Here is a 19008-nt window from a genome sequence, read left to right as displayed (position 1 = left end):
AATCTTACATCTCTGATAAAGTCACATTTTGACACATTTCAATAGCACACTTCGCTTTCAGATGAGTTAGCACACTTATACTCCTTATACATGGTGCTCTCTACTAGTGCCACAAATGTCCCAAGTTAAATTAATTTACTAAAATTCCAAACTATGAACAGCTGGATTTTTGTTTGTTTATTTTGAAGCTTTAAGCAAGTTGTATTTTACTTTATGGTGGCACAGAAAAAGAAGAAGAAAAGAAGAGTTTATCAGCCTCTTCAATGGTCCATGGATATGTGGCTTCCATCAACATCTAACTCACTCTGCTATAAGCATAATATTAAATCAAACATTATCCCTTTCTGAAGTTAAACACTTTCACCCTATCTTAAGTGTGCACTGGTACTAAAGAAGTTGAAATAAGAAAACCTTTAACTCCAGGACCTCCCCCTAAATTTTAGAAGAGAATGGGAATAGGATGTGCAAGTTTTTAAACTTCTTATTTACCATCCCACCCATATACACCAGGCTCTAGAACAGAACCCTCAACACTTTTCAAGCTCACACTAAGCAAACTAAATTGCTGAATCTGAAGCCACTTTAAAAAAACAAAACAAAACACAACTTAACAATTGTCAAGTTTAGCACAAAATTTTGCAGACAGTTCTGTTTAATATGCCAAGTCAGCAGTATTGACATAAATTTAAAAGCTACATATGGATTTTCAAACACACTCAATATTGGCTTATTGGCCATTGTCTTCAATGGAAACAGAGTTACGCCAATATTGTGTTTTGAAAACCCCATCTCTACAAATAAGTTTTTAATGATAAATCAGTACCTCCTTTACTTACCTGGAAGGTGCCTGAAATCAGAATACTTCAATGCTTTACAACATCAAACACTTAAAAATATGAAGCCTCTTGTTTCATGCTTGGCACCAATATAGGTTTTAGCAGAGGAAACAAACTAGGGATATTAAGTAGCAATTAATAAGCTAATCGAGTAGTCGATGGAATTTCCATCGATTACTCGATTAGTTGATAAGGGGGTTAGCTCCTAAGCAGTCCCAGCTCGCACCCTGTCCCAGACTGCTACAGCTCTGATTTTAAAATGTAGTAAGAAGCAACAAGGGAGGAGGGGGGAGCGAGTAGTCAAATAGTGACTCGACTACTAGTTGACTACTTGACTAGTCGCTTACATCTCCATCACAAACTCAGAATTTTGCATGCTAGGAGATGGAAAAATTGGTTTTTAGCTTAACTGCCACTATAAAATATAATGTGAGTTCAACTACTGATTTAGCATCTTACATATTTATATTTTTAAATAGCACATGGCAGGTGGTCAACTGTTAGAGCCAACAGCAGAATACATTGTCTTCAGAGAAATACCAGTTTGGTTCCTAAGTGTGCAGCAGCTGAAAATACTGCAGATGCGACTCTTAAAACAGATGCTTGGAACAGTTTCCTGGAAAGTCCCTGCAAATCAGTCTTTATGGATGAATTCTCAGAGAAACCTCAAAGAACATTACAGTTCTGTTAAAAGTAAAAGTTTCAACAAGAGATTACACAAAATAGATCAGTTCATAGGCATAAAACAACAGATAGTATTAAGTATTCTGTTCCTTCCCTCCAGAGTTTCCTGAAATCCCTAACAGAGTCCAAACTTACTATGCTTTTTTCAGAAAGCTTCTTTCATGTTTAAATTATTCTACAATTAATACACAGCTGAACCTTTATATTTGTAAATATCCAATATCTCAAGACTGTGCCTTCCCCCAATTTTCACTAAAATGTTTTGATAACCTCCTTCTCTGTTCTAAGAAATCAGTAAATTACTTGTCTTCTATTGTGCCAAAAAAGTTAAATATTTTAATAAAATTCTTTCAACTACGAATGTGTGTGATCAGTGTAAGATTACTGGCCATAATAAAGAGTGTGTGTGTAGCTGTATTCCATGACTTACCCATGTAAGATTTCCAATGTACAATGCAATCCTCTTCCCAGTATATGTGTAGACAACATTTGGTGCTGTTCCTTTACCTACATCATCTCCAACTGATGGTGGGAGAGAGTCCATATAATCACGGTCCTCTGGGGCATCGCCATTATTTGCAGATGGAGAAATGACATCATCATACAAATCTATCTGGTCATGTCCACCATATTCAGCTTCCTAAAAATACAACAAAAATCTGTAGATTACATATCTAAAATACTCTTAATATTTATTCAAAATAAATACTGTCCTAAATGTCCAGAGAATTATCAAGCAAGACAGACACATCTGGGCATAAGTGCAACGGTATATCCCTCCCTTAAGAAATAGTTTACATCAATCTGATGTTACTGCTGTCTGGTTTCTACTTAAAAAGATCCCACCAAACTGACAGAAAGTTAACAAAAAAAAATCTTTAAATACTGCTTAATCCTACAATTATTTTGTTCTAGTGATAGAAACAAACCAGAGACCCAAACACTATTCTCAGAATGTTCCTGACATTAAATGATGCTGGTAAGCAAAATAGTAGCATGCTAACTTCAGCTTTTATGCAAACACAAAGCAAATATTTTCCCATATTAACAGAAATTGATAGGGAAAGTGGTCTGAGCTTTTGAGAGAGACCTGGCAGTGAATACAACATGCAGCCGCACTTTTCACAGACTGGATCCTAAACTTGATCCCTGATTCTCCGACAACGGGTCAAGAAGACAGCACTTCACACTCTAATGATCCCAATCAGTATAAAGGTGAAACACTGACTCGTTCCAAAGGAAGCTATAACCACTTTCTCGTGTCACCATGTCATCACAATATGAATTGGAATGGGAAATTACTAAGCCAGGAGCAAAACGAAATCAATTTTAATTTAGTTATCAGTCCACATTCTTTTTAAAATGTAGATATTTTAACATTAAAATGGCAACATGCTCTTTGTGCAAGCAGTGAGTATCACCTAAAAAAAAACAACAGCTATGGCTCCAGTAATAAATTAATAAAGATTTATTTAAAGAATATCTTCTCTAAATTGAAGGCTGTTCTTGTTGCAGCCATTTTCATTTTTTAATCTCCACTTACAGTCATATAAACAGACAACTTGGCAAATGAAGTTATCATCATCTGTCTTACTGGTTCCTCATCCACAAAATTAAAACAACACAAAATGATGTTTTTTTTCAGTGTTTTGTGATCTCTGATACCCTGCAAGCATGCATCCCTCCCCTTTCAAAGCTCAAATCATTGGAATGCTTCTGTTCTGCCCTGCACTAGGAACATAGTGGTAGGCAGGCTGCTGCTGCAGGGGGAGGGATGGAGAGACTGCTGTGCTGCTTTGACATTCCTCAACACAGAAAGTTCACAGAGCTATGAGAGAATCCCAAGAAGGGCAGGAAAAAGCTCTGTCTTCCCACAATACTGCAGTTTGGGATGCCTACCTACACTGATCTGCTCTATCAACAGGGGAGCTTGCAATGTGGCCATGAAATGTCAACAATGGGAGGCAGAAAAACCAATCTGACCGGTTTTCACTTTTGGTAACTTTTGCATGTTGACAGCACTTTCGTTGCCAAACCATCCCAATGTAGATATATTTTATGTGTCAGAGAAGTTCCTGTGTCAGCAAAAATAACAAGGAGTCCAGTGGCACTTTAAAGGCTTACAAAAGCATTAGGGTATTAGAGCATAAGTTTTTGTGAGATACAACTCACTTCCTCAGATGCTGAAGAGAAAAAGATGAGACAGGATAAAAAAGGATACAGAGATGCGAGTGTGACAACAGTGCTAATTAAATCAGAACAGATGTGGCTAATCTCCAACAGTGATGAGGTGAGATGAGAGTACCTGAATGGGAAATTACCTATTGTAATGCAAGAATCACTCAATGTGTTTATTTAGACTTTGGTTCAGGCTGTCAAATTTGCATATGAATTCCAGCTCAGAAGTTTCTCACTGCAGTCTGTTGCTGAAGCTTTTCTTTTTGAGAACTAGGGATATTAAATTTTGATTAACTGACTAATCAAATAGTCGATGCAATTTGCATTAGTCAATAAGGGCACCTTTGCCTTTGAGAAGTGTAGCAACAGCCCTGGCGAAAGCACTGCAGGCACAGGGCCAACAAGGGACTCAATGCCACGGGGAGCCACTGGTCTCAGGCTCCCTGTGGTGTTTCAAAGCAGCAGCGCCACATGAGTCCCCAGCTGATCCCGGGCTCCATGTGGCGCTGCTGAGAAAACACCTCTAAATCAGTTCCTGCCAATGTCATGCAGGGCACTGAGGACCCCAAATTTGACTCAGTTCAGTGAGCAGCCAGTGAAATAATCAGAACATTGGGGCAATATGCTGTTAGCAACCTATGTTATTATGTAGGTATGCTGTTTCATTTTGAACTAACTGGACAATTTGGCACAATCAGAATCAAGAGCTCAAGGCCAGAAGTGACCACCAGATCATCTAATCTGACCTTCTGTGCATAGCAAACCACCTACAATATCCAGCACCCGCACACTAAAAACAATTGAAATTAGACCAAAATATTACAGCTCACTGAAACTAAACTATTGCGTGCCACAGGCAGACAACCGGAGGGACCAACATGCATCAGTGCCCCACAATCTGGTATAATGTGGTTGCAGAATCATCGGACTGGATGGACATCAATTTACCACAAAAACATATAATTAAAAAAAACAAAAAAAACATTCGCACAAGTGAAGCTCCCAAAATAAGAAAATATGCTGCAGTTTTTCAAGGGGGCGAAGGGCTGGGAAGGGAGAAAACAGAGGCAAATATCTAAGTTTCCTCTATTGTTTTTGTTTCATTTAACTCACTATAGTGTGTAAGCAGACTATGTATGCACACACAATGTTGTTACTTTATGGAAAGGATTTGTGCGTCCTTAAAGATCTTAAATAAAAAGACTTACATAATCCTACACAACCAATACAGTGACAATTTTGCAGGGGCACATGCCAGCTCGGTGTGCAAAGCTCAATCCCCATGCTGGATGTTAAATTCCTCACACAAAAGCCAACATTGCTGGTGAATCCTAGCCCAGACCTGGACATAATTGATCAGCTGAACTGAGTCTGTCATCATATCATTTAGAAAACAAAACTTTGCAAATAATGCTTGCTAATGCACAGTACAAATGATACAAACAATATTCTCATTTGTTTTCAGCAAAGCAGAAGCTTCGTTTTTCTTTCCAAGTATAGCGAAAGCACCATCAGCTGTTATTGCTTTAATTTTTTCTAGCTGTCCGATGAACTTTTTCAAGGTATCCAATACAGTGATTTTAATTTCTCCTCCAGTTGTTCCATATCTAATAATTCTTCCATCACATCAAAATCAGCAGCTGTAGCTCTGATAAACTGCTGCAGCTTTGGGATGCCATTAATATCCAGGCTTTCATCCACAGAAAGGTTTGCATACTTGGAAGAAGACAATATTTTCCTGAGTAAGTCTTCAATGTGTTCTGAGATATCCAGCGCCCATCTCAACGCGGATGAATCAGAGCTTAAGTTTTTTCACCATTTTCTCAAGCGCCTAGAGCGCACTGTGTTATAGAATGCAGTGTTTTATCTCACCATTAAGATAAGGTTTTATTATTTCATATGTGATTTTGTATGATGCAGTAGTGACTTTCACTTATGTTAACATGAAACATGATTTGTTGCATTACTCTTTGCTGCTTGAGTTTTGTAAGTCTCTTTCCTGAGTTCACTTTCCACCACTACTGGGCTCAAAGAAATAATCACATTCCCACTCCTCTCCAAAGGCTCAGTACTTGTTTTCGTTCTTGCACTTTTTCATTGCTTTCACCATGTGTATTTTCCTGCCCATAGCAAGGGATACTAATGTCCATATGATTGCTCAAAGAATTCGAATTGTTTTTTTAACTGAGGTTGGGGGCCTCCTCCTTCAGGAGGGCCACAGATCAACTGTTTGTGGGCCCTTAGAGAGGAAGCCCTGAAGAGCTCCAAACTACACTTCACAAGTCACCTGTGGCTCATGAGCTTTAGACTGAGTTTCACTGTTTTAAATAACGTTCACACGAATAGCAATGTTTAGCAGATGTTAGTTTGCATTGTAAAACTTTTGTAGTTACTAAATATGCAACTCTGATTAGAATTCTAGTGCTTGAGTGGTTATTTGTGTCAACCACAGCAGTTCCCCTTTTCATACTCTCCCTCCCAAAATAACCCAACACATTACACAGCAGAAAACTCTTTAGAACAGCTTAAAGTTATAAAAGAACTCTGAAAAGGGAACCACAGTAACAACAAACAAACAAGATGAAGACATGCAATAAAGAATATCAGAAAGTACAAATGAGTGAGTACTTCTTTCCCAAAGCTGCCAAGAAAAACAGTCTGAATTGAATGCATTTTAGTTACTGTACTCAAAGTTTACAATTGGAGATTTTATCAAAGGGTTATGACGACAGGAGTATAGTAGAACCTCATAGTTATGAGCAACTAAGAAATGGAGGTTCTTCGTAATTCACGTGTTCGTAACTCTGAACAAAAGTTACAGTTCTTTCTAAAGTTTATAACAAAACATTGACTTACTACAGCTTTGAAACTTTACTATGCAGGAAAAAAACATTGTTTTTAACCATCTTAATTTAAATGAAACTAGGGAGCTGCTCCCCCTGCCTGCCAACCCCTCTGGTCCGAGGAGAACCCATCCTAGCTTGCTCCCACCCCTGTTGGCTCTCTTCCCCTCTCTGGCCCACTCCAGCCTCCAGCGGGCCCTGGCTCTCTCTCACCCCCACTGCTCCAGGTCTCTCTCTCTCTCTCTCCTCTGTCCCTCTCCCCCAGGCCCAGCTTTCTCTTGCCCCCTCCCCCCCGGCCCCTCTTGGCGCTCTCTCGCCCCACCCCTGGCTCTCTCTTGCCTCTCCTCCCCCAAGTCCACCTCAGCTCTCTCACCTCTCCTTCCCCCCCAAGCACACCCCGGCTCTCTCTCACCCCTCCTCATCCCCCCCAGCACACACCTTTCTCACTCTCCCCCCGGCCACGGTGCACTAGCCCTGGTTTTCTCCCCAACCTAGGGGGTGCACGAAGGGCCTGGGGAGGGAGCGCAACTCCCATCCACTGGAGCACCAGGAAGGGGGGAGGCTGCATGGCTTGCAGCTTCCCCCTGCCCCCGGCTCCAAGCACCAGGGATGGAAGAGGCTGAACAGCTCCCGGGGCCTCACAGCTCGCAGCTTCCGAAGCCTGAGCTGGAACATGGGAGAGGAAGGCTAAGGCAACACGCAGCCCCAGCCTCACACTTACTTTGAGGGCCATGGGGGTTGCTTTTGCACCACTCCCCCACTGCATACGGGCCAGCAGGGGCAGTGCAGGGCTGTGGGCAAAGAGGCCAGTCAGCAGGGAAGCCTGAGGGAAGAACTGGTAGTATGGTGAGAGGCCGTTTCCGGGTGGGAGGCCCTGTTCTGGGCTTGGAGATGGGCACGTGGCAATGCAGAGTGACAGATGTTGTCCCACAGGAACAATGGTTTTATATATAGAGATAAAAAACACAGACACAGTTTCCTTACTTTGTCAAATCTTTATTTAACTTTCTCTTTTGGGTCTTTTATGTTTAACTAGCACGCGGAGCAGTAGAGCTGCAGGTTTTTGCCCAGAGCTGGAGTGGAGCCGGAGCACAAAAAATCTTGACTGCTCCACTGCTCCAGTTTTTTTTTTCCAATTCAAAATGAATGGTATTTTAGCAAGAAAGTCCTAAAGGTGCCAAAAAGTTTCAGATTGTATAACAATTGATATTAACATCTACTTTACCACTTTACGTAATATGTCACAGTTATTCTCACTTCAGCCGAAATCAAGATTTAATGTACGGATACAAAATTACAACATTTTTTGGAGATATGTTTTATTAAAGAATCAGATTATCATCAGACATCCGGCAACACAGTAGACTGCTCCCACCCTTGTGTCAAGGTTAGGAGAGTACGTACTTGCGTAGATTAGTTAGATAAGTATGTGTTTATTTTCAACCTTGTAACATGTAGCCTCGTTACTTCCCAACAATTAATGTTGTAGAACAGCGATAGCACGCACTGACGCTACGGCACATACCAAATTTAACTGATATATCTATATTAAAGCATTTTTGAGATATTAATTAAAAACTTGGAAAATATTTTGAATATTTTTACCGCAAAATTTCCTAAGAAAAACTAACTTGCAATTTATAAATAAAAAATTATATTAATTATGTATATTAAAAATACTTCTTGCTTCATTAAAGTGGCAAGAAACATGTTAAAATATTAAAATATACTTTAATAATAATTTTGTGTAAAAAAAAAAAATGCGATCATTTTTGTCCAGAAAATCCAAAATAAATTCTAAGTACCTTAAGTAGTTAAGAGATCACAAGCAGGTACATTATAAAAAAATGTAATGCTTTTGTTCATTGCTTTTCGAAGATCATAACAAGAAACATTTGGATGCGGTAGTAGCATAAAAAGATTTGGCTATGGCTTCAACAAATAAATCAAATCTGCACCCCATGATTGATAGCCGATTTACGGAAAAGGATCTCAACAACGTCTTTACTTTTGAATCTGAAAAGCCCAAATTTGGGCTTTTGGGAAAAGCAAAGAAGAAATCGGCAATGTGCAAGGTGGAAAAGGAAGTGAATGGCGAGCTCAAGCCATGTAGCTTCAAGACAAGTGAAGCAAATGCCGTGAAAAGTTTCAACCTTTGGCAGCATGTAAAACGTAACCATCCTGAAAACAATGCGGCTCTGGTTACAAAAAAGGACCAGGAAGATGAGGCAAAACAGAAAGCTGATGCAGCTAAATGGCATTCATCTGGCTCTTTGAAAACTCCTGGAGAAAAGATTTTTTGCAGAACTTCATCTGAAAAGAAACCCAAAATTGAGCAAACAAAACTTGACTCATATTTGAAGTCCTCAAAGGTAACAGTCACCATGGATTACAATACTTTCCGTGACAGGCTGATGGAAATATTTTGCCCGAGTTCAACACCACTCGCTACCTTCAGGCTAAAGAACAAAGGATTCCAAAAAATTGCAGGTGAAATGGGTCGGCAGCTTGGCGTTTCAATGGGGCACGATGCAGTTTGTCATTTAGTTGTCAAAACAGCTGAGTCTGGTCGCGAAGAGCTCAAGAAAGCTTTGGAGAAAAAATTGTGCTACCTGAAAATGGATGCGGCAGAAATTTCCTTGCAATCAATGCTCAGTACTACGAAGAAGGAAAAGATAAAGCTGTGGTAAAAACCTTGGACATAATCAACACTGAAGGGCATCACAATTCTTCCTACATGAAAAGTCAAGTAAAAGCTATTTTAGAAAAATTTGGAATCAGTGAAACGCAAGTGCCGAGCATCTGTGTTGACAATGCAGCAAACATGACATGTGCCATCAAAAATTTCAGCAAGAACAATGAAACCATTTCTACCTCTGAGAACAGGGATGCGGACAGAACTGAAGCTATTTTGCCTGATGAAGGAACTGAAGGAATGGATGAAATCCAACTCTACATGGATGCTGCTGCACAATGGGTTAATGACCCTAGCCTCATACTTCCAACATGGCTTCATGAGGACGACTCAAAAGTCCAACTGATGAGGTGTGGTATGCCAACTGAAGAGTGTGAAATCTGGGATGGACTGAACAAAGAACATGCGAAGAAATTACTGGCAAAAATTCGACAACCCATTGTCAAACTACGAACCCCAAGTATTCGAAGCATTCTGCTTGATCTACACGGGGTAACTCAATCATTGGATACTCTGACTCGCTGGGGTTCACCATTTGTGATGATTGATCGGCTTCTCGTTTTTCAACCTTACTGTGAACAAGTGGCTGATGCTGGAACAAGAGAACTCAAGTTAACAAAAGCTGAATGGGACAAAGTGAAGAACCTGTGAGACCTCTTGGCAAAGCCACACCAAAAAACTGTGAATCTTCAAGCTGTCGATGTAACCCCGGAAGTTTTAATGAAGGAATGGCGAAAACTGTCAAAATTCTTGCAAAAAAATGGTGGACAAATTGCAGAAGGAATTCTATCCTCCATGCAGAAATGTGAAGAGAAGCTTTTTGACAAAATTCATTTCCTTGATGGAGTTTATGTTGACCCACGGTATCGGATTCTTCTTACTTCAAGGGAAATACCAAAGGCAAAGGAAGGGCTCCTTGATATTGTTCGCCGACTCGAAAAACAAAATCTATTGCTACATTTGAACTCAGTGGAAGAGGTTGAAGAAAACGAAACACAACAAAAGGAGTCATCAACAATTGAATCTGCTGTTTCGGAAAGTTCACATCCTTCAGAAATTGCAGGCTGTTCTCAAACTTCCGTCTCCACTCTGAACTTGTTTGAGCGTCCATCCCTGAGACATCTTCAACCATCACAGGGAAATGGAGATAATTCAAGCACCAATTCTTCAGAAGATGATGACTTCGAAAAGGAATTGGATAAAGAAGAAAGATGCTGGCGAGTTTCTGCAATTCATAATTGTAATGAAGTATTATTTGAGAGAAACTTTCAGGAAGATTGTGAGGCGACAGAGTCTATAGGTAGACTAAAAATTAAGTCTGTTTTTGAGGCTATTCATAGCTACCCACACCGTATTCAGGCTGCCTGTAGAATTGCTTCGAGCATGCCAACAACTCAAGCTAGTATAGAGTGACTGTTTTCGGCTTTAAAGTTAATTTTAAATGATCTGAGGCAAACTATGGAAGACGACTTGATTGCTGCAATAATTTTTTACAGATTGAATTATGAATGAATCTAGTTTGTATCATTCTTGATGACATTTAAATTGTTTTAAAACTGAATAAAAATAATGTTCTCTCAAAATTACTGTATGCACTCTTTTATTTAGTTAAAAATTAATTTGAGTCAGAGCGTGGAGCGGAGTTGGAACGGAGCTGGAGCAGTCACTATTAGTGCCAGAGCGGAGCCAGAGCAGAGCAATTCAAAAATTTGATTGCTCCAAATCCCTGTTTCCATCTATTCAATGGGACTCAGTGCTCAATCTAGAAGATACCACCAGAGATGCTTAATTTTGCAGTTCTTAAACTGTGGATTTGCATCTCCAGAGATAACATGCTTGTTAATAGCAAAAATATTATTTGAAAGGAAAAAGAAAAAGAGGTAACAAAATAACAGACCTCCACCCTACTGTCCCTCTTCACATTTACATACAGAGTCAATCCTTACCTCTCTGTAAAAGTACAAAGTTTCAAAAAGTTCAATGAATAGAAGCCAATATTGTAAGTTTCTCATGTTGGCTTAGCTGACACTGTCAATTTAATTGTTATTTTAAAAAACAATTTTAACAAAAACTTGATTTTAAAAAACGTGAATGTTTAACTAGATTTAAAAATTTATATGCTTATTTTTTGTGTATACATAACGTTGTTTTAGCTAAATAAAACAATTTAAATGACTGTCTGGTAGGGATGTGAAAGTGTACTTGTGTAGACGGTTAAACCGATGAGTCTGGGCTCATAAGTTAACATTCCCGGTTATACAGTTTCTCTTTCTCTTTCTCTCTCTCTCTCTCTCACTCACTCACACAGAGCTACCTCTGTATGTGAGGCAACAGCATTGGGGAGAAGTAGTAGGCAGGAGCCGGTACGCATGAGGAGCCAGTTCCGCCAGCCCCCCGCGCGTAATCACTGAAATTTTCAGCAGTTACATGATTACAAAATTAGGCATTTTAACATCCTAATGCAGTCTAGGGTGGAAGAAGAGATCTGACAACCAGAACAGGAAGTGGAGAGGGAGGACAAGGGAAAGTGATGTTGACTCACCATAACAGAAGTCTTAAAAGACACCTGTATGGGAATGTCACTGATAAAAATGCAAGTTATATAATGAAATAACATGTATATAGCACTTAATGAATTTGCAAACTCTTTCAGCATTTCTCAGTTCCCCATACTGAACTAGTTACTCCTGTAGCATTAGAGCTATGGTCACCAACCAGTCGATCGTGAGGTAATGTTCCCAGCACCCCTTGGTCCTCCCCCCTCCCCAACAAGGAGCCACCACTGGCACTACAGCCTCCCACAAAAACAGAGCTAGCTCCGGCTTCCTGCGGCAGTGGGAGGGGGGTCGTCCCACGTCTCCGCACAACAGTTCCCCACACACACACTGCAGGCAGGAAGGCAGGCAGCATGGGGAAGGAAGGGAAGACAAGGAAGCGCGCACTCCTCCCCTATCCACAACAGCGTGAACATTTTCTTGTCTTCCCTTCCTTCCCTGTGCACCGAGAAGGCGGGGGGTAGTTAAGATGGTGGCGCAGGATCCGAAGTGGCTGGATTTCTTAAAGGAGGCACATGTGCACTTCTTCCGGTGCTGCCTGCAGATCCTGCCCCAGAGATCCTCCTTCCTAGGTACCAATCAAGCTGCTCCTACCCCCCTCTCTCCTGGCCAGACACCTACCCCCAGCTTGCTCCTGTACCCTACTTTCCACCCAGATTCTGCAGCCTCATCCCTATCCCACACTAGCAGCCCTGTCCATCACACTGGATTCCTCATTTTTGGCCCCACCTCAGAGCGCAGAGGGGCCCATAAAATCCACTAACCCTGAATCCCCAGAAGAGTTAATCTGGCCTACGGCCTTGAACCTTAGTCCTACCTGCCCTCCCCATCGGGCTGGAGTGCCAAGGGAGTGAGGTGTCTCAGTTGGGGCCACATCAGTGAGGCATGGGGGGGTTTGGAGGGGTTTATTATTTGTATCTCACTTGTGTGATCCTCGACTGATTTTTCTGTGGGTCAGTGGCCCCTGCCCCAAAACAGTTTCCCTGCCCCTACCATAAATAAAGACAATGCTGAAATGTTTTGTGTTGGACATAATATTTTATTTAAAAATGAAGCCTGGTCAACAAGCCCCCCCATTGGGACCAAGCCTGCATCTAGCCACAGCATCATAACACTCCTGCGTCCCCACACACCCCAACCCTGAGCCTATCATACACCAGAACCTCCTGTTCTGAGCCTCTCACATCCCCAGTGTTGTGCCACAACACTCCTGCACCATTCACACAGCACAAACCTGTGCCCTAAACCCATCATACACCCAACCCTCCCTGCCCTGAGCCCCTCATGTATCCTAACCCAAACTCCTGCACCCCCACATCCACAAGCCTGCAGTTTACCCCAGCACCCCAACCCTCCACCTGACCCCAACACTCTCCAGCCTGGAGCATCCTCCCCCCCCCCCCCGAGCCAGTATACCCTTCTCCACCTCTTCCTGCACCCAAATTCCCTCCAAGAGCTTGCACACCTCACCCCTTCCTACACTCAAATCCCCCATTCCCATTCCATAGCCCGTGCCTCCTGTCTCAACCCAGTTAGAGTGAGTAAGGGCTGTGGACAGCAAATGATGAAGAGGAGGGGAATGGAAAGCGCAGGGCGTGGAGTCTTGGGGAAGGGAAGGGGTAGAATAGATCTTGGCTTGCCCTGACATTTAAAAAGTGACCTTGGGTGTAAAAAGGCTGGGGACCACAGAATTAGAGTGATCTCTAAACTGACAGCAGAAAAGCACTTTATACAACAGCAAGTTTCTCCCTTTGAAGATGGCTACTGTATAAAATGTTTGCTACAGAAGAGAACTGACTAATACTAATCACTTTGAGTTTGCAACAGATTTTCCAGTCATCATCCTAATCACTCCTTTTGTATACTTTCTGAGTCAGAGACCATCTCATATAAGATTCTACAGCACTTAGTACAATGAGGTAGCAATCCCAATTAGGACAACGGAGGCCCAATAGTAATAATGATAATCAGAACTACTTCCCACCTGGAAGAACTGAAATGGAAAATGAATAGGATGATGATCAGTATTTTCCTTGGCAGCTTTCCATCTTACACTATTATTGTTCTACTGCCACTGCCCACCTCATCAGAATAGCAGAATGGCAAAAAATGAGAAACGTCAAGGAAGTAAAATGAGCATTGTGACAAAGTTTAAAAAAAAAAAACGCAATGAAGAATGAATTAAAAGTTGTAATGAGATGAATAAAGCCCCAAAATGGGGATTAGCGAAAAATTACACAAAGACAACAATGAAAGGCATAGTACAAAGACACTCCAGAATGCTAAGTAGTCAATATAAGGCAGAATAACTAAACACCGTTGGTGAGAACCTCATTATCTCATGACCGCCCTCCATGGAGTTCTTCACTGAAACACTACATACAATGTCACAAAATGTCAAGTGCTTTTCTAGCGAGGTTCTGAAATGCATCACTTGGGTAAATCTACTATGGAAAATAGCATTTTGCAGCAAGGAAGAAAAAATGTGTCAAAGAAAGAAAGATGACAGTCAAAACTAATGCCTAGTCTACTACCCTTAAAAGTTTTGTTATCATAGCTACATTGGGGGTGGGGAGATCTACACTCCAATCAACATACATATGCTGGCAAAAGGCTACTGTAGAAGCAGTTGCACCAATAAAGTCCTTTTGCTGTTACAGATTATTTTGTTCAAGGAACTGACCGAAATGGTTTCAGCAAAAGAACTCTTGCTGGTATAAGCTGTGTCTTCACTAAGAAGGTTTGCTGAGACCCAGATGACTACACTGGCAAACTTTCTAAGAAAAGTGATGGCAAACTGGTATCCAAACAAGCAGCTTATACAAAGTATTTTTGGTGCCACTGTCCTGACAACCAAAATCATTATAGTGAATGCCAAGTACTAAGTAGACCTGGATCACATTGATATTGCAAGAGGCAAAATATTCTCAATCATCTCCCTTCTTGAAGTCATTCTTGCAGAGATGGCTTCCAAAGAGAAGTGAACACAGTAGGCATCTGCATCATATTTGTAACCAGACTTTAAAGGCTTGTCCACACAGTTACATAAGTACAAACCCTCTGTGGACTCTTTTTTCAGCATGAAAGTATTTCAGCTTAATTTAAATCAATTCCCAATCAACTTAACTATACTGAAGAAAGCATTCATGCTGAAATAGGAGTGTTTCTACAGAAGTTTGCACTGGTTTCACTGTATCAGTTTAAATTCACGCCTTATGTTATCCCTGGGCAACTTTCCCATATAGACAAGGCATAAGAGAACAAACCAGTCTTCTCCACCTGCTTACTTCATGGTATATCACTCCCATGTATTATATAATGTCACCAAAATGACTAAATGATTAAAGCATATGTCTAATGTTATCTAAATATTCTCTGATAAGCATTCTTCCGTTCCTTTTCTATCTACCACTCAAATAACATCTATTTTTTTACAAACACAATCACCTATTTCCTCTCCACCTATTTTGTTTCCCCTCTCTGGCACACATCAACCTCCCCCTGCTGAAAGATGTATTCAAGGACCTACTGCAGGGCATTAGTAGCTCTGCAGATCTGGAAGTGTTTGGGAGATGGCTGCTTTATTTAATTTCTCATGCTCTAGGTCAGGAAAAAAACCAACAATCTGGGGTATGGTGACAGGAAATTTGTCAGAGCCCATTTGATATAAATACAGCTAAGTTACAGAAAACTGGATTAAGAACATGACATGAATTTGGTAAGGGCACATACATAGGCTTTTTGAGATGAATGAAAAATGAGGAAAAGCAAGAACTATAAAAGTAAACAGATGAAAGCCAGTTGGCTGTATGCAATACAGGAAAAAAGGAGATGTGTCTCCATAAACAGGCAAAAGCAGTTGTTAAAGTATATGCCCCAAGTGTCTCAAGACTGGATCAACTCTCACCTTCAGGAGACCCATTGGTTTCTCTCTTAGTATTTAGTTATTCATTTTTGCATTCTGCAAGAAAATGCAGCGCATATTTTTACAGTTCTCTTCCCTCTGGATGATAAATTTGCCACATATTAATTTCTCCTACTAGATGACCTTGCACAGGGCAAGAAATTGTGCTTGCTCCCTGGTTTCTTTCTCTATCTGCAGACTGAGGATTTTCATGCATGTGTTACAGAATCTAAATTAGGCAGGGCTCGACAAACCATACAATCTACTTGCCCGTGGCAAATAGATTTCAGCCACGAGCCCTGTTCATTCGTGGCGTGCGCATGCGCAATGCGGCTCTTGCACATGCGCAGTACGGGGCTGGCAAGCAGTTTTCACCGCCGTTTGTCAAGCCCTGCTAACAAGGATATAAAGTCGGTTAAAAAAGATGAAATTTTTTAAAGTCTGAAAAATCTTAGTTACACACACAGCAGGCTCTGCAGTATAAACTTTAAATAAAGCCTTCTCCCCAAGCAAAGCCACTTCCCCGGGAGCAGAGTTGGCAAGAGCTGCTGGTGCCACTCCTGGGGAAGAGGCTTCCCTGCCACAGGGGTTGGTCCAGGGAATCAGCATGTAACCTGGGTCCAGGGAGTCAGCATGTGGCAGTGGGCTGGGCCCGCCATGGACAGGGGTTGCTCCAGTCATCCAGAGCAGCCCCTGCCTGTGGTGGGCCCCACAAGGATGGAGCAGCCCGCTGCCCATCCTCCAGTCCCTATAGTTAACTGGAAGTAAGCATTACCCATTTAGTGTGACGCTTATCAGTCAGCCAGTTATCTTTACACATCCCTGATCTCTAACTCTCTTAGATGCTGGTAGGATTCATGTGTTTTATAGAATTTCAAGGGATAAGGTGATTTCCAATATAGAGATGCGAGATATTTTCCTGTGTGTTAGTGTCTCTCTGGAGTTGCTCTTTGTGTGTCCATCGTTCTCCGGGGATACACAGATGGGAGTTAGTGGTGTGTGTCTCCTCAGGTTGTGAGTTGGTCGGGGTTTTGCCGTCTGTCACAGCCTCTATTCTCAAACAGGGCCATGCTCTGGGTGTTATACTCTTCAGCAGTGGTGGGCAATATGACGGTCACATACAGCCCACTGGAGTTCTATAAGTGGCCCGCTAGACATTTTGTTTCCTGTTGCCCACATACAGGGTTGTCAGATTCCACTGGTTTCCATTGGTGGCGGGGGTGGGAGGGTTGGTTGTGTGTGTTCTGTAGCAGTATTACTAAAGTGACATACACATAAAGTAACAGCATATGAATTGATGTGCATGCTGATTACAAGCTACGGATGTCAACATGTAGTCACCTATATGATTAACCAATTAGCCTAGGCATATTAGTTAATCTTGTTGACTACATGCATTTCCACCCACCCTCATTGCTGCCTCTTTGTTAGAGGCAGCAAGAGTGGGGGGAGAGGGATGACAGGAGCTGGTCCTGGGGGGAGCCAGATTAAAAGGCAGTTCACCCCAGCACAGTGCTGCCTTCCCCCTCACGCTGTTGCCTCTATCAGTGGCAGCGGGGGGAGAGGCAGCCACAAAGCAGTCTCTGTCCGTGAGGAGCTTGGACCCCCTATGGACAAGGGCTGCTTCCAACCCGTGCTGCTACCTCTGTATCAGAAGTAATGGAGAGGCAGGTAGCTGTTCTGCGCGGGGGGCTGGTTTTTAAGCTGGCTCTCCTTGCAGACCAGCTCCCCCAGCCACCTCTGATACAGAAGCAGTAGTGCAGAGTTGCAGGGGGCATCCCAGGAATGGGGCTGGGAGCACACTGGCTGCCAGCCCCACCCCTGGGGACTATCGAATAGTTGTGTAATCATTAAGATTTTATGCAATTACACAACTATTCAATTACCTGATATCTGACATCGCTAGTTTGCATGCAGGATTTTGAGCTGGAGCAAGGGTTGGGGTGCAAGAGGAGTTGCAGGGTCTGGAAGGGAGCTTTGGTCCAGGATCAGGTTCTGACCTGAGGTAGGGTATTGGGGTGCAGAAAGGGATGCGAGGTGCAGGCTTTGTTCCTGGTCGGGAGATACATACCACTGGTGGCTGCTGGATGACAAAACAAGAGGATGCTGGTGCCGCCCTAGACTGTGGCAGAGGAGGGAGGACCACTCCTCCCCCCCACCCGGTCTCAGCCTTTAACCAGTTAACTGGTTAAGCTGGACTTGGCCCGCAGGGTGTATATTGTTCATCCTGCTCCAGTGTGTTAGTCACTTCACGCTCTCCTCAGGGATATGGAAGAGTTGCTTTGTGTATAATCTCTCAGGAGATACAGAAATGGGACAAAATACTGGTTGTGCAATACTGTCTCTTCAGGGGGCTCTGGAGATGGGGGGGGAGTTGCTGGGTGTGTGCTACAGCACCTCAGCGTTATGCGGAGACGGGTGCTGCTCGGCGCGTCACAGTCTCTCCCTCGCAGCCACCCCCACCAGGCAGAGGCGGGCAGCGCTACGAGGATCGGGCCGCCGGGCTGCGGGTCTGCCACAGGCCGCTCCCGCTCTCCGGGCCGAGTCGTGTTGCCCCCGTCGGAGCGAGCGGCGCAACCCCCGCCCGCCGGGCCCCCAGCTGCCGGGCCCCGCGCATGCGGCCTGCACCAGCGGCCTAGTGCTCCGCGGGAAACCCGCGCCCGGGCGCCTGCCCCAACAATGGCGGCGGCAGCGCCGCCTCCTCCCCCCCGCGCGGCCCCGCGCCCGCCCCCCCGCGCGTACCTGGCTGAACTCCTCGCCCACATCGGCGTAGATGTCTATGTGGTCCACGCCGTCCGCCATGATGCCGCCCGCTCCTCGGGCCTCCGCTGCCCGCCGCGCCCGGGACTAGAGCCGCCGCCGCCGGGGAGGGGGAAGCCGACGTCACTTCCTGGAGGAGAAGGGAACTTCCGTTTGCTGCACCCGCTCGGTGCCGAATCCTCTCCCCCGGCTGCTGCTCTAGCCCACCCAGTGCGCCTGAGCCCGCCCCGGGCGGGGGTCTCACACAGGCTGCCGCCCCTCCCGCTGCTGGCAGCTTCTCAGCGCCGCAGGCCAGGGAGTAGGTGTCCCCCCCCCCCCCGCAGCGGGGTTGCTCTTTGGCCAGGCTCCCCCGCTCGTTGGGGGGTGCGACTGGGGCCCCATTAAAGGAGGATGTGTCCATTCAGCAGCACTCGCCGGCCCCAGCTTGGCACCCCATGGGCTGGAGGGGTGCCTCGGCTCCACAGCATGGATCGAGCTCGTCACAATCATAGAGCTGGAAGGGATCTCGAGGTCATCGAGTCCAGTCCCCTGCCCTCATGGCAGGACCATGCAC

At 43.6% G+C, this 19008-nt stretch overlaps 1 protein-coding gene across 7 annotated transcripts in view; it reads right to left on the bottom strand.

Annotated features, from left to right (window-relative positions):
- The window catches only part of CPSF6 (cleavage and polyadenylation specific factor 6), a 43780-nt gene extending 25186 nt beyond the window's left edge, over positions 1-18594 (bottom strand). For all 7 annotated transcript variants that reach the window (XM_075931556.1, XM_075931582.1, XM_075931583.1 and 4 more), the window contains exons 1-2: positions 18438-18594; positions 1951-2160 (exon numbers count right to left, since the gene is read on the bottom strand). In XM_075931556.1, the coding sequence (XP_075787671.1) occupies positions 1951-2160; positions 18438-18497 (270 nt within the window). In that variant the 5' untranslated portion in view covers positions 18498-18594. The remainder of the gene's footprint in view (positions 1-1950; positions 2161-18437) is intronic.
- Positions 18595-19008: the final 414 nt, after the last annotated feature.

Source organism: Pelodiscus sinensis, chromosome 1 (genome assembly GCF_049634645.1).
Source record: "Pelodiscus sinensis isolate JC-2024 chromosome 1, ASM4963464v1, whole genome shotgun sequence".
Lineage (NCBI taxonomy): Eukaryota > Metazoa > Chordata > Testudines > Trionychidae > Pelodiscus > Pelodiscus sinensis.
Note: the sequence above shows the minus strand (reverse complement) of the source record. Positions and strands in the feature narration are given on the sequence as shown.